General features: G+C 41.1%; 1 protein-coding gene across 1 annotated transcript in view; it reads right to left on the minus strand.

Annotated features, from left to right (window-relative positions):
- Positions 1-803: 803 nt before the first annotated feature.
- The window catches only part of EIF4EBP3 (eukaryotic translation initiation factor 4E binding protein 3), an 86,579-nt gene continuing 71,712 nt past the window's right edge, over positions 804-15,670 (minus strand). The window contains exon 3 of the mRNA XM_053717233.1: positions 804-1,176. Coding sequence (XP_053573208.1) covers positions 1,148-1,176 — 29 coding nt within the window. The 3' untranslated portion in view covers positions 804-1,147. The remainder of the gene's footprint in view (positions 1,177-15,670) is intronic.

Genomic DNA, 15,670 nt, shown 5'->3' on the forward strand with positions numbered 1-15,670 from the left:
CAATCAGTTCTTCCTTGCCATATAAAAGGCAGATGCCTTCTGCCTCTGGATACAGGCTCAAGAGTCAAAGCCAACAGCTGAGGACCCTAGCATGAGGCAGAACATTGGATGTAAGCACTACATCAACAGGGTATGCTAAACAAAGTAACCTGTGATGTAGTGCCTACATCGATTAGAAACAAGGAGTTAAAAACAACCAAGACTTTTGCTCCCAATGAACTAGTTTACTCTGATATACTCCAAGATAGGTTATTTGCTTATGAACCATGCAATTTTTAACCACCACCCCCCTTCATTGAATTTAAAGGGACAGTAACAATGTTTCGTTGTGTAATGAAACTCAAATATATTTTCATTATTTTGCCCTCTTTTCATGTAATTTAGCTCTGAAAATTAAGCAATGTCTACTACTCAGAACACGAAATGCACCCTCCGCTGACTTCTCAAAGCTAACCCTACTATATATCTCACTAATTGGCTTTTACTGATAACAGCAAAACAGAGCATTTTATACTAACTTTATCCCCATGGCTACCCTTGTTGTTTGCAGACTAAAGCCCAGATTGGCTACTTTAAATAATGGATGGAGTTTGGCTATAGAAGAAAAAGATAAAAAAGTTGCAGTAAAAAGGATGTTAATTAGTTTTAGCTTTGTCTTATGTTATTCTATAGCAACACAATAGAAATGTCTTGTAATTACATGGTGTTTACCGTCCTTTAATATAAATGCTAATTTTAAATTTGCAAACAGCTGCTTGCAAAAATAGTGTGTTTTACAAAATATACAACTAAAAGACCAGGCGTACTCAAAAATGTTTAATATTTTACTTGAGTGTCATAATCTCATGCTGTTTGTTTACATAGCAGTAATACTACATCATTTCTGCAATGTTTCAGCACCTTATTAGAAACATTATGAACCTCCATCTTGCGTGCCTGGCTCTTCAAAAACATAATTAAAAGGCAATATATTAATAAAAAGAAATATCCATTAAACATGTATTCATCAAACAAAAGAACTAAAATAACCGAAAAAGTACATTCATTTGGCACGCCACTCCCTTGCATCTTCACTCAGATTGCAATCATGAAAATGTGTAACTCAAAACATGAGAAGGCATCTTCAGACCGATTTATATCAAGTAGTTCAGATATCCATTTCAAACTGGGCTTCATCTAAGGGAGAAAGAATACAAATGAATTTCTAAAGATATAAAAAAGTAAAAACTCAGAAGATAACAATGAGGGTGAAAAAAAAAAATATAGGTTATCATAAGATAAGGTATGGCATAAAATGGTGCAAATAGTATATTTGTTATATAGATGAAACAAACAACTTTTCATATTAATTTAACAATAAAAGTTCATTCTTTTCTGCATGTTAAAACCACCAACTATCCTTTTTTTCTCCATTCTGTTTAAGACAAGACAAAACAAATCTAATCCCCTTGGTACAATCATTCTGTGCTAGTCTATGATTAAGGTGCACTAACAAAAACCAGACTATTGAATATTTTTACCATGCCGGTTTTATTATTTCAATTTTATGGACTTTCCTAATAAAGTTGGATTTTATTTACTATCCTTTTTGGTGCATCTGCAGGCTGTCGACCAGCCTTCCACTTGTCTAAGTGCCAGCCCTACAGCCCCCTGATCCAACCATGGAGGACGTAACAAATAAGCATATCAAAGAGCAAACATACAATATCCCTGGGTTAAGCAAATAAATATCCAGGTAGGATTGAAACAGTTTCTGAATCCGCTACAGAAAAATAACATAACTATTTTATCTAAAGGGATATGAAATAGTCTTTCATTTTGGCAATAAAAAAAAACAAAAACAGCTACTTAATAGAAATCATTGCAATGTGTATTTTTAAAGGATTTACCTTTTATGTATTTTTTTACTTGATGTGTGCAGTGTCCATTACTTCCTGTCACAGCCCTAACAAGGAGGCTGGGGTCTCTACAGGAAGGCATATCTATCTTAAAGGGACAGTCAACCATAGAATTGTTATTGTTTTAAAAGATAGATAATCCCTTTATTACTCATTCCCAAGTTTTGCATAACCAACACAGTTATATTAATGTACTTTTTACCTTTGTGATTACCTTGTATCTAGGAACCTTCTTCCAGTCCCCTGATCACATGACTGACTGTTTATTATCTATTGTCTTAAATTTAGCATTGTATTGTGCTAGATCTTAAATAACTTTATGTGCCTGAACACAGTGTTATCTATATAGCCCACGTGTACTTTCTGTCTCTGTGTTGAAAAGAGAATTCAAAAGCATGTGATAAGAGGCAGCCCTCAAAGGCTTAGAAATTAGCATATGAGCCTACCTATGTTTAGTTTAAACTAAGAATACCAAGAGAAAAAAGCAAATTTGATGATAAAAGTAAATTGGAAAGTCAATTAAAATTAAAAGTCCTATCTGAATAATGAAAGTTTAATTTATACTTGACTGTCCCTTTAATGTCAAAAACTTCTAGAACATGAGCTGGTTTACTATTCAGTAAATACTAGATAAAACAGGGGGTCTGTTTTGCCCATGCTCAGATTGTAAGTTCCCCCAGTAATAGAGCCCTTAATTGCTCCTGTATTTGATACATTTTGTCCTGTCTCTTAAAAGATTACATCATTGTTTTACTTTTATCCTTTGAACCCATGAACAGGGCTGCAGAATTGGTTGTCACCTTATTAATAAAGTATAATATAATAAAGAGGAGACAAAACACAAATTATCATCATGTCAGCTCTGTTATCTCCTTGAAGGGCAGTGGCTACACTTTTGCATGATAACAAATAAGTTTTTTTTTGTTTGTACAGTTTTTTAGTTTATTTCATTTAACAACATTTGTTGTTCTCCCCTTAACGAAAATACTAATATTTTTCATTATTTGCACAGAAATGGATAGCTATTTAAATGGATCATAATATCCAGGAAACAAGTTTTACAAAACTCAACGGAACTTATGGAAAAACGGAAAAGGAAGTTTACAGACTGTACAAAACTATGAATACACTGTTGCTGAAAAAGAAAAAAAAAACATTGTTTTAAAAAGGGACATGAACACTTTATATAGAACATTTTTACAGTATTGCAAATGTTGCTACGATTTAGGGCTCAAGTGTACCCACCCTCAAATCGTATGGTCTCTCAGAAAAGAGTTAAGTTTCACCAATATATACCAAAACAGTAAAAGTCCTCCAAAGTCTGGCAAAAGATAGAGCAAGTTGCTATTAAGGTAAAAATCTTATTAAATGCATCTTTAAATAAATTCTTTGAGTCGTCTTGCACAAATGCTCTGCAATATTGCAGCATGTTTAGTCTCCTGGAATATCAATGTAGAGAAACATTTAAGTCAGTGTTTCCCAAACCCAGTCCACAGGACCCTTAACAGGACAGATATTCATTATGCAGACTGCAAAGTGTGGTTCCCTTATTAACTGGTTCAAAGTTGCACCACTCACAAAAACATAATTTATGCTTACCTGATAAATTCCTTTCTTCTGTAGTGTGATCAGTCCACGGGTCATCATTACTTCTGGGATATTACTCCTCCCCAACAGGAGGTGCAAGAGGATTCACCCAGCAGAGCTGCATATAGCTCCTCCCCTCTACGTCACTCCCAGTCATTCGACCAAGGACCAACGAGAAAGGAAAAGCCAAGGGTGAAGTGGTGACTGGAGTATAAATTAAAAAATATTTACCTGCCTTAAAAACAGGGCGGGCCGTGGACTGATCACACTACAGAAGAAAGGAATTTATCAGGTAAGCATAAATTATGTTTTCTTCTGTTAAGTGTGATCAGTCCACGGGTCATCATTACTTCTGGGATACCAATACCAAAGCAAAAGTACACGGATGACGGGAGGGATAGGCAGGCTCTTTATACAGAAGGAACCACTGCCTGAAGAACCTTTCTCCCAAAAATAGCCTCCGATGAAGCAAAAGTGTCAAATTTGTAAAATTTGGAAAAAGTATGAAGCGAAGACCAAGTTGCAGCCTTGCAAATCTGTTCAACAGAGGCCTCATTCTTGAAGGCCCAAGTGGAAGCCACAGCTCTAGTAGAATGAGCTGTAATTCTTTCAGGAGGCTGCTGTCCAGCAGTCTCATAAGCTAAACGAATTATGCTACGAAGCCAAAAAGAAAGAGGTAGCGGAAGCTTTTTGACCTCTCCTCTGCCCAGAGTAAATGACAAACAGAGAAGACGTTTGTCGAAATTCCTTAGTTGCCTGTAAGTAAAATTTTAGAGCACGGACTACATCCAGGTTGTGCAGTAGACGTTCCTTCTTTGAAGAAGGATTTGGGCATAAAGAAGGAACAACAATCTCTTGATTGATATTCCTGTTAGTAACTACCTTAGGTAAGAACCCAGGTTTAGTACGCAGGACTACCTTATCCGAATGAAAAATCAAATAAGGAGAATCACAATGTAAGGCTGATAATTCAGAGACTCTTCGAGCCGAGGAAATAGCCATTAAAAATAGAACTTTCTAAGATAACAACTTTATATCAATGGAATGAAGGGGTTCAAACGGAACGCCCTGTAAAACATTAAGAACAAGGTTTAAACTCCATGGTGGAGCAACAGTTTTAAACACAGGCTTAATCCTGGCCAAAACCTGACAAAAAGCCTGGACGTCAGGAACTTCTGACAGACGTTTGTGTAACAGAATGGACAGAGCTGAGATCTGTCCCTTTAATGAACTAGCAGATAAACCCTTTTCTAAACCTTCTTGTAGAAAAGACAATATCCTAGGAATCCTAACCTTACTCCAAGAGTAACCTTTGGATTCACACCAATATAGGTATTTACGCCATATCTTATGGTAAATCTTTCTGGTAACAGGTTTCCTAGCCTGTATTAAGGTATCAATAACTGACTCAGAAAACCCACGTCTTGATAAAATCAAGCGTTCAATTTCCAAGCAGTCAGCTTCAGAGAAGTTAGATTTTGATGTTTGAAGGGACCCTGTATCAGAAGGTCCTGTTTCAGAGGTAGAGACCAAGGTGGACAGGATGACATGTCCACCAGGTCTGCATACCAAGTCCTGCGTGGCCACGCAGGTGCTATTAGAATCACTGATGCTCTCTCTTGTTTGATTCTGGCAATCAATCGAGGAAGCAACGGGAAGGGTGGAAACACGTAAGCCATCCTGAAGTCCCAAGATGCTGTCAGAGCATCTATCAGGACTGCTCCTGGATCCCTGGATCTGGACCCGTAACGAGGAAGCTTGGCGTTCTGTCGAGACGCCATGAGATCTATCTCTGGTTTGCCCCAACGTCGAAGTATTTGGGCAAAGACCTCCGGATGAAGTTCCCACTCCCCCGGATGAAAAGTCTGACGACTTAAGAAATCCGCCTCCCAGTTCTCCACTCCCGGGATGTGGATTGCTGACAGGTGGCAAGAGTGAGACTCTGCCCAGCGAATTATCTTTGATACTTCCATCATAGCTAGGGAGCTTCTTGTCCCTCCCTGATGGTTGATGTAAGCTACAGTCGTGATGTTGTCCGACTGAAACCTGATGAACCCCCGAGTTGTCAACTGGGGCCAAGCCAGGAGGGCATTGAGAACTGCTCTCAATTCCAGAATGTTTATTGGCAGGAGACTCTCCTCCTGACTCCATTGTCCCTGAGCCTTCAGAGAATTCCAGACGGCACCCCAACCTAGAAGGCTGGCGTCTGTTGTTACAATTGTCCAGTCTGGTCTGCTGAATGGCATCCCCCTGGACAGATGTGGCCGAGAAAGCCACCATAGAAGAGAATTTCTGGTCTCTTGATCCAGATTCAGAGAAGGGGATAAGTCTGAGTAATCCCCATTCCACTGACTTAGCATGCACAGTTGCAGTGGTCTGAGGTGTAAGCGTGCAAAGGGTACTATGTCCATTGCCGCTACCATTAAGCCGATTACCTCCATGCATTGAGCCACTGACGGGTGTTGAATGGAATGAAGGGTGCGGCAAGCACTTTGAAGTCTTGTTAGCCTGTCCTCTGTCAGGTAAATCTTCATTTCTACAGAATCTATAAGAGTCCCCAGGAAGGGAACTCTTGTGAGTGGAACGAGTGAACTTTTCTTTTCGTTCACCTTCCATCCATGTGACCTTAGAAATGCCAGCACTAACTCTGTATGAGACTTGGCAGTTTGAAAGCTTGAAGCTTGAATCAGAATGTCGTCTAGGTATGGAGCTACCGAGATTCCCCGCGGTCTTAGTACCGCCAGAAGAGCACCCAGAACCTTTGTGAAGATTCTTGGAGCTGTAGCCAATCCGAATGGAAGAGCCACAAACTGGTAATGCCTGTCTAGGAAGGCAAACCTTAGGTACCGATAATGATCTTTGTGAATCGGTATGTGAAGGTAAGCATCTTTTAAATCTACAGTGGTCATGTACTGACCCTCTTGGATCATAGGTAAAATTGTCCGAATAGTCTCCATCTTGAACGATGGAACTCTTAGGAATTTGTTTAGGATCTTTAAGTCCAGGATTGGTCTGAAGGTTCCCTCTTTTTTGGGAACCACAAACAGATTTGAGTAAAACCCCTGTCCCTGTTCCGATCGTGGAACTGGATGGATTACTCCCATTAACAAGAGCTCTTGTACGCAGCGTAGAAACGCCTCTTTCTTTGTCTGGATTGTTGACAATCTTGACAGATGAAATCTCTCTCTTGGAGGAGAGTATTTGAAGTCCAGAAGGTATCCCTGAGATATTATCTCTAGCGCCCAGGGATCCTGAACATCTCTTGCCCAAGCCTGGGCGAAGAGAGAAAGTCTGCCCCCCACTAGATCCGATCCCGGATCGGGGGCCCTCAATTCATGCTGTTTTAGGGGCAGCAGCAGGTTTCCTAGTCTGCTTGCCCTTGTTCCAGGACTGGTTAGGTTTCCAGCCTTGTCTGTAGCGAGCAACAGCTCCTTCCTGTTTTGGTGCAGAGGAAGTTGATGCTGCTCCTGCTTTGAAATTACGAAAGGAACGAAAATTAGACTGTCTAGTCTTGGCTTTGTCCTGAGGCAGGGCATGGCCTTTACCTCCTGTAATGTCAGCGATAATCTCTTTCAACCCGGGCCCGAATAAGGTCTGCCCTTTGAAAGGTATATTAAGCAATTTAGACTTAGAAGTAACATCAGCTGACCAGGATTTTAGCCACAGCGCCCTGCGTGCCTGAATGGCGAATCCTGAATTCTTCGCCGTAAGTTTAGTAAGATGTACTACGGCCTCCGAAATGAATGAATTAGCTAGTTTAAGGACTCTAAGCCTGTCCGTAATGTCGTTCAGAGTAGCTGAACCAATGTTCTCTTCCAGAGACTCAATCCAGAATGCCGCTGCAGCCGTGATCGGCGCAATGCATGCAAGGGGTTGCAATATAAAACCTTGTTGAACAAACATTTTCTTAAGGTAACCCTCTAACTTTTTATCCATTGGATCTGAAAAAGCACAGCTATCCTCCACCGGGATAGTGGTACGCTTAGCTAAGGTAGAAACTGCTCCCTCCACCTTAGGGACCGTTTGCCATAAGTCCCTTGTGGTGGCGTCTATTGGAAACATTTTTCTAAATATCGGAGGGGGTGAGAATGGCACACCGGGTCTATCCCACTCCTTAGTAACAATTTCAGTAAGTCTCTTAGGTATAGGAAAAACCTCAGTACTCGTCGGTACCGCAAAATATTTATCCAACCTACACATTTTCTCTGGTATTGCAACTGTGTTACAATCATTCAGAGCCGCTAACACCTCCCCTAGTAATACACGGAGGTTTTCCAGTTTAAATTTAAAATTTGAAATATCTGAATCCAGTCTGTTTGGATCAGAACCGTCACCCACAGAATGAAGTTCTCCGTCCTCATGTTCTGCCACCTGTGACGCAGTGTCTGACATGGCCCTAATATTATCAGCGCACTCTGTTCTCACCCCAGAGTGATCACGCTTACCTCTTAGTTCTGGTAATTTAGCCAAAACCTCAGTCATAACAGTAGCCATATCCTGTAATGTGATTTGTAATGGCCGCCCAGATGTACTCGGCGCTACAATATCACGCACCTCCCTCTGAGCGGGAGATGTAGGTACTGACACGTGAGGCGAGTTAGTCGGCATAACTCTCCCCTCGTTGTTTGGTGAAATTTGTTCAATTTGTACAGATTGACTTTTATTTAAAGTAGCATCAATACAGTTAGTACATAAATTTCTATTGGGCTCCACTTTGGCATTGCAACAAATGACACAGGTATCATCCTCTGAATCAGACATGTTTAACACACTAGCAAATAAACTTGCAACTTGGAAATACAATTCAATTAGAATAATATTAAAACGTACTGTGCCTTTAAGAAGCACAGAAGATTTATGACAGTTGAAAATTAATAAATTGAAACAGTTATAGCTCAATCCTTGTAAACAACACAACTTTAGCAAAGGTTTAATCCCATTAGCAAAGATAACAAGTTCTGAAAGCAGGAAACAAATTACAGAATAAACGTTTTTTATCTCAGTCAAACTATAATTCTCACAGCTCTGCTGAGAGAAATTACCTCCCTCAAAATAAGTTTTGAAGACCCCTGAGCTCTGTAGAGATGAACCGGATCATGCAGGGAATACAATGAGTTGCTGACTGAAATATTTGATGCGTAGTAAAAGCGCCAAAAAACGGCCCCTCCCCCTCACACACAGCAGTGAGGGAGAACAGAAACTGTCAGAAAACAGATTAAGCAACTGCCAAGTGGAAAAATAGTGCCCAAACATTTATTCACTCAGTACCTCAGCAAATGAAGACGATTTTACCTTCCAGCAAAAACGTTAAACATAATCTCTAGTTATTAAACAGCTTTATGTATTTCATACAGTGTAATTCTAGTGAAGTACCATTCCCCAGAATACTGAAGTGTAAAGTATACATACATGACATTATATCGGTATGGCAGGATTTTCTCATCAATTCCATTGTCAGAAAATAAAAACTGCTACATACCTCTATGCAGATTCATCTGCCCGCTGTCCCCTGATCTGAAATTTACCTCTCCTCAGATGGCCGAGAAACAGCAATATGATCTTAACTACTCCGGCTAAAATCATAACAAAAACTCTGGTAGATTCTTCTTCAAACTCTGCCAGAGAGATAATAACACACTCCGGTGCTATTTTAAAATAACAAACTTTTGATTGAAGATATAAAACTAAGTATAATCACCATAGTCCTCTCACACATCCTATCTAGTCGTTGGGTGCAAGAGAATGACTGGGAGTGACGTAGAGGGGAGGAGCTATATGCAGCTCTGCTGGGTGAATCCTCTTGCACCTCCTGTTGGGGAGGAGTAATATCCCAGAAGTAATGATGACCCGTGGACTGATCACACTTAACAGAAGAAACTGGTGTTAGAGGGAACACTGAAAAGCACTTTAAAGTATTATTAAATCATACATACATACATAATATATATATATATATATATTTTATTTTTTTTAACTCAAACTTGCATCTACCGTGAAATCTTGTCAAGCCCTCAAAAAAGGTCTGAACAAAGCTCCCAAAGTACTCTACCCATTGCTTAGAATCAAATGTTACTTAAAGTGAAGGTAAAGTATTTACTAGCTGAATACACTAACGAATTAGTCATTATTTAAATAAGGTAATCACTAACTTTTATTCCACAAATTGTTTTATATTAATGAAATAAAAGATGTTTCTAATTCCCTACCGTTACGATCTTAACTCCTCCCAACTGCTATTTCCTTATCTCCTATTCAGTGACTTGTAGAGCGCATTCACGATTATCAGTTGAACTGCGCATATCGGCGATTACTGTCAGTAATGCGCATTTGTTAATTGGCTACTCGTCTTTTCTAATAATAAAACAAATATGCGGGACCACACTTGGATTGAAAGATCAAGAAAAATGTTTTTGCATATGCGCAGATCATCCGTTCGGCGGATGATTTAGATTGACGACCGCCTAACGGCCAGCTTTTCAATAGGCTCCAATAAAAACTTGACCAACCATGAAAAAAAATAAATACATCAACGGGTTGAATTTGCGGACCTAAAAAAAGTAAGTAAAAACGGAAAAAACTGAGTTTAGAGTCACAATTAAAAAAATTGATCAATGAAACTCATTCATTTTGGGGAACAAATAATGTTACACTTTTACATCAAGGTAACTTTACCTTCACTTTAAAAAGGGACATGAAACCCAAAACATTTATTTCATGATTTAGACAAAGCATACAATTTTTTAACAACTTTCCAATTTACTTCTATTATTTAATTTGCTTCCTTCTCTTATCCTTTGCTGAAAGGTTTATCTAGGTAAGCTCAGGAGCAACAAAGAACCTAGGTTCTAGCTGCTTATTGGTGGATATATATATATATATAAAAAAAAAAAAAAGAGAGAGAAAGAAAGAGAGAGAAAGAGAAAGAAAGAAAGAGAGAGAAAGAGAAAGAAAGAAAGAGAGAAAGAGAGAGAGAGAAAGAGAGAGAGAGAAAGAGAGAGAGAGAAAGAGAGAGAGAGAAAGAGAGAGAAAGAGAAAGAAAGAAAGAAAGAGAAAGAAAGAGAGAGAAAGAGAGAGAAAGAGAGAAAGAAAGAAAGAGAAAGAGAGAAAGAAAGAGAAAGAAAGAGAAAGAAAGAGAAAGAAAGAGAAAGAAAGAGAGAAAGAAAGAGAGAAAGAAAGAAAGAGAGAAAGAAAGAGAAAACAGAATTTATGTTTACCTGATAAATTACTTTCTCCAACGGTGTGTCCGGTCCACGGCGTCATCCTTACTTGTGGGATATTCTCTTCCCCAACAGGAAATGGCAAAGAGCCCAGCAAAGCTGGTCACATGATCCCTCCTAGGCTCCGCCTACCCCAGTCATTCGACCGACGTTAAGGAGGAATATTTGCATAGGAGAAACCATATGAAACCGTGGTGACTGTAGTTAAAGAAAATAAATTATCAGACCTGATTAAAAAACCAGGGCGGGCCGTGGACCGGACACACCGTTGGAGAAAGTAATTTATCAGGTAAACATAAATTCTGTTTTCTCCAACATAGGTGTGTCCGGTCCACGGCGTCATCCTTACTTGTGGGAACCAATACCAAAGCTTTAGGACACGGATGATGGGAGGGAGCAAATCAGGTCACCTAGATGGAAGGCACCACGGCTTGCAAAACCTTTCTCCCAAAAATAGCCTCAGAAGAAGCAAAAGTATCAAATTTGTAAAATTTGGTAAAAGTGTGCAGTGAAGACCAAGTCGCTGCCCTACATATCTGATCAACAGAAGCCTCGTTCTTGAAGGCCCATGTGGAAGCCACAGCCCTAGTGGAATGAGCTGTGATTCTTTCAGGAGGCTGCCGTCCGGCAGTCTCGTAAGCCAATCTGATGATGCTTTTAATCCAAAAAGAGAGAGAGAGGTAGAAGTTGCTTTTTGACCTCTCCTTTTACCGGAATAAACAACAAACAAGGAAGATGTTTGTCTAAAATCCTTTGTAGCATCTAAATAGAATTTTAGAGCGCGAACAACATCCAAATTGTGCAACAAACGTTCCTTCTTCGAAACTGGTTTCGGACACAGAGAAGGTACGATAATCTCCTGGTTAATGTTTTTGTTAGAAACAACTTTTGGAAGAAAACCAGGTTTAGTACGTAAAACCACCTTATCTGCATGGAACACCAGATAAGGAGGAGAACACTGCAGAGCAGATAATTCTGAAACTCTTCTAGCAGAAGAAATTGCAACCAAAAACAAAACTTTCCAAGATAATAACTTAATATCAACGGAATGTAAGGGTTCAAACGGAACCCCCTGAAGAACTGAAAGAACTAAGTTGAGACTCCAAGGAGGAGTCAAAGGTTTGTAAACAGGCTTGATTCTAACCAGAGCCTGAACAAAGGCTTGAACATCTGGCACAGCTGCCAGCTTTTTGTGAAGTAACACAGACAAGGCAGAAATCTGTCCCTTCAGGGAACTTGCAGATAATCCTTTTTCCAATCCTTCTTGAAGGAAGGATAGAATCTTAGGAATCTTAACCTTGTCCCAAGGGAATCCTTTAGATTCACACCAACAGATATATTTTTTCCAAATTTTGTGGTAAATCTTTCTAGTTACAGGCTTTCTGGCCTGAACAAGAGTATCGATAACAGAATCTGAGAACCCTCGCTTCGATAAGATCAAGCGTTCAATCTCCAAGCAGTCAGCTGGAGTGAGACCAGATTCGGATGTTCGAACGGACCTTGAACAAGAAGGTCTCGTCTCAAAGGTAGCTTCCATGGTGGAGCCGATGACATATTCACCAGATCTGCATACCAAGTCCTGCGTGGCCACGCAGGAGCTATCAAGATCACCGACGCCCTTTCCTGATTGATCCTGGCTACCAGCCTGGGGATGAGAGGAAACGGCGGGAATACATAAGCTAGTTTGAAGGTCCAAGGTGCTACTAGTGCATCCACTAGAGCCGCCTTGGGATCCCTGGATCTGGACCCGTAGCAAGGAACTTTGAAGTTCTGACGAGAGGCCATCAGATCCATGTCTGGAATGCCCCACAGTTGAGTGACTTGGGCAAAGATTTCCGGATGGAGTTCCCACTCCCCCGGATGCAATGTCTGACTACTCAGAAAATCCGCTTCCCAATTTTCCACTCCTGGGATGTGGATAGCAGACAGGTGGCAGGAGTGAGACTCCGCCCATAGAATGATTTTGGTCACTTCTTCCATCGCCAGGGAACTCCTTGTTCCCCCCTGATGGTTGATGTACGCAACAGTTGTCATGTTGTCTGATTGAAACCGTATGAACTTGGCCCTCGCTAGCTGAGGCCAAGCCTTGAGAGCATTGAATATCGCTCTCAGTTCCAGAATATTTATCGGTAAAAGAGATTCTTCCCGAGACCAAAGACCCTGAACTTTCAGGGATCCCCAGACCGCGCCCCAGCCCATCAGACTGGCGTCGGTCGTGACAATGACCCACTCTGGTCTGCGGAAGGTCATCCCTTGTGACAGGTTGTCCAGGGACAGCCACCAACGGAGTGAGTCTCTGGTCCTCTGATTTACTTGTATCCTCGGAGACAAGTTTGTATAGTCCCCATTCCACTGACTGAGCATGCACAGTTGTAATGGTCTTAGATGAATGCGCGCAAAAGGAACTATGTCCATTGCCGCTACCATCAAACCTATCACTTCCATGCACTGCGCTATGGAAGGAAGAGGAACGGAATGAAGTATCCGACAAGAGTCTAGAAGTTTTGTTTTTCTGGCCTCTGTCAGAAAAATCCTCATTTCTAAGGAGTCTATTATTGTCCCCAAGAAGGGAACCCTTGTTGACGGAGATAGAGAACTCTTTTCCACGTTCACTTTCCATCCGTGAGATCTGAGAAAGGCCAGGACAATGTCCGTGTGAGCCTTTGCTTGAGGAAGGGACGACGCTTGAATCAGAATGTCGTCCAAGTAAGGTACTACAGCAATGCCCCTTGGTCTTAGCACAGCTAGAAGGGACCCTAGTACCTTTGTGAAAATCCTTGGAGCAGTGGCTAATCCGAAAGGAAGCGCCACGAACTGGTAATGCTTGTCCAGGAATGCGAACCTTAGGAACCGATGATGTTCCTTGTGGATAGGAATATGTAGATACGCATCCTTTAAATCCACCGTGGTCATGAATTGACCTTCCTGGATGGAAGGAAGAATTGTTCGAATGGTTTCCATTTTGAACGATGGAACCTTGAGAAACTTGTTTAGGATCTTGAGATCTAAGATTGGTCTGAACGTTCCCTCTTTTTTGGGAACTATGAACCGATTGGAGTAGAACCCCATCCCTTGTTCTCCTAATGGAACAGGATGAATCACTCCCATTTTTAACAGGTCTTCTACACAACGTAAGAATGCCTGTCTTTTTATGTGGTCTGAAGACAACTGAGACCTGTGGAACCTCCCCCTTGGGGGAAGCCCCTTGAATTCCAGAAGATAACCTTGGGAGACTATTTCTAGCGCCCAAGGATCCAGAACATCTCTTGCCCAAGCCCGAGCGAAGAGAGAGAGTCTGCCCCCCACCAGATCCGGTCCCGGATCGGGGGCCAACATTTCATGCTGTCTTGGTAGCAGTGGCAGGTTTCTTGGCCTGCTTTCCCTTGTTCCAGCCTTGCATTGGTCTCCAAGCTGGCTTGGCTTGAGAAGTATTACCCTCTTGCTTAGAGGACGTAGCACTTTGGGCTGGTCCGTTTCTACGAAAGGGACGAAAATTAGGTTTATTTTTGGCCTTGAAAGGCCGATCCTGAGGAAGGGCATGGCCCTTACCCCCAGTGATATCAGAGATAATCTCTTTCAAGTCAGGGCCAAACAGCGTTTTCCCCTTGAAAGGAATGTTAAGTAGCTTGTTCTTGGAAGACGCATCAGCTGACCAAGATTTCAACCAAAGCGCTCTGCGCGCCACAATAGCAAACCCAGAATTCTTAGCCGCTAACCTAGCCAATTGCAAAGTGGCGTCTAGGGTGAAAGAATTAGCCAATTTGAGAGCATTGATTCTGTCCATAATCTCCTCATAAGGAGGAGAATCGCTATCGACCGCCTTTACCAGCTCATCGAACCAGAAACACGCGGCTGTAGTGACAGGGACAATGCATGAAATTGGTTGTAGAAGGTAACCCTGCTGAACAAACATCTTTTTAAGTAAACCTTCTAATTTTTTATCCATAGGATCTTTGAAAGCACAACTATCTTCTATGGGTATAGTGGTGCGTTTGTTTAAAGTGGAAACCGCTCCCTCGACCTTGGGGACTGTCTGCCATAAGTCCTTTCTGGGGTCGACCATAGGAAACAATTTTTTAAATATGGGGGGAGGGACGAAAGGAATACCGGGCCTTTCCCATTCTTTATTTACAATGTCCGCCACCCGCTTGGGTATAGGAAAAGCTTCTGGGAGCCCCGGGACCTCTAGGAACTTGTCCATTTTACATAGTTTCTCTGGGATGACCAACTTGTCACAATCATCCAGAGTGGATAATACCTCCTTAAGCAGAATGCGGAGATGTTCCAACTTAAATTTAAACGTAATCACATCAGGTTCAGCTTGTTGAGAAATGTTCCCTGAATCAGTAATTTCTCCCTCAGACAAAACCTCCCTGGCCCCATCAGACTGGTTTAGGGGCCCTTCAGAACCATTATTATCAGCGTTGTCATGCTCTTCAGTATCTAAAACAGAGCAGTCGCGCTTACGCTGATAAGTGTGCATTTTGGCTAAAATGTTTTTGACAGAATTATCCATTACAGCCGTTAATTGTTGCATAGTAAGGAGTATTGGCGCGCTAGATGTACTAGGGGCCTCCTGAGTGGGCAAGACTCGTGTAGACGAAGGAGGGAATGATGCAGTACCATGCTTACTCCCCTCACTTGAGGAATCATCTTGGGCATCATTGTCATTGTCACATAAATCACATTTATTTAAATGAGAAGGAACTCTGGCTTCCCCACATTCAGAACACAGTCTATCTGGTAGTTCAGACATGTTAAACAGGCATAAACTTGATAACAAAGTACAAAAAACGTTTTAAAATAAAACCGTTACTGTCACTTTAAATTTTAAACTGAACACACTTTATTACTGCAATTGCGAAAAAATATGAAGGAATTGCTCAAAATTCACCAAAATTTCACCACAGTGTCTTAAAGCCTTAAAAGTATTGCACCCCAAATTTGGAAGCTTTAACCCTTAAAATA

The sequence above is a fragment of the Bombina bombina genome, chromosome 6 (genome assembly GCF_027579735.1).
Source record: "Bombina bombina isolate aBomBom1 chromosome 6, aBomBom1.pri, whole genome shotgun sequence".
Classification (NCBI taxonomy): domain Eukaryota; kingdom Metazoa; phylum Chordata; class Amphibia; order Anura; family Bombinatoridae; genus Bombina; species Bombina bombina.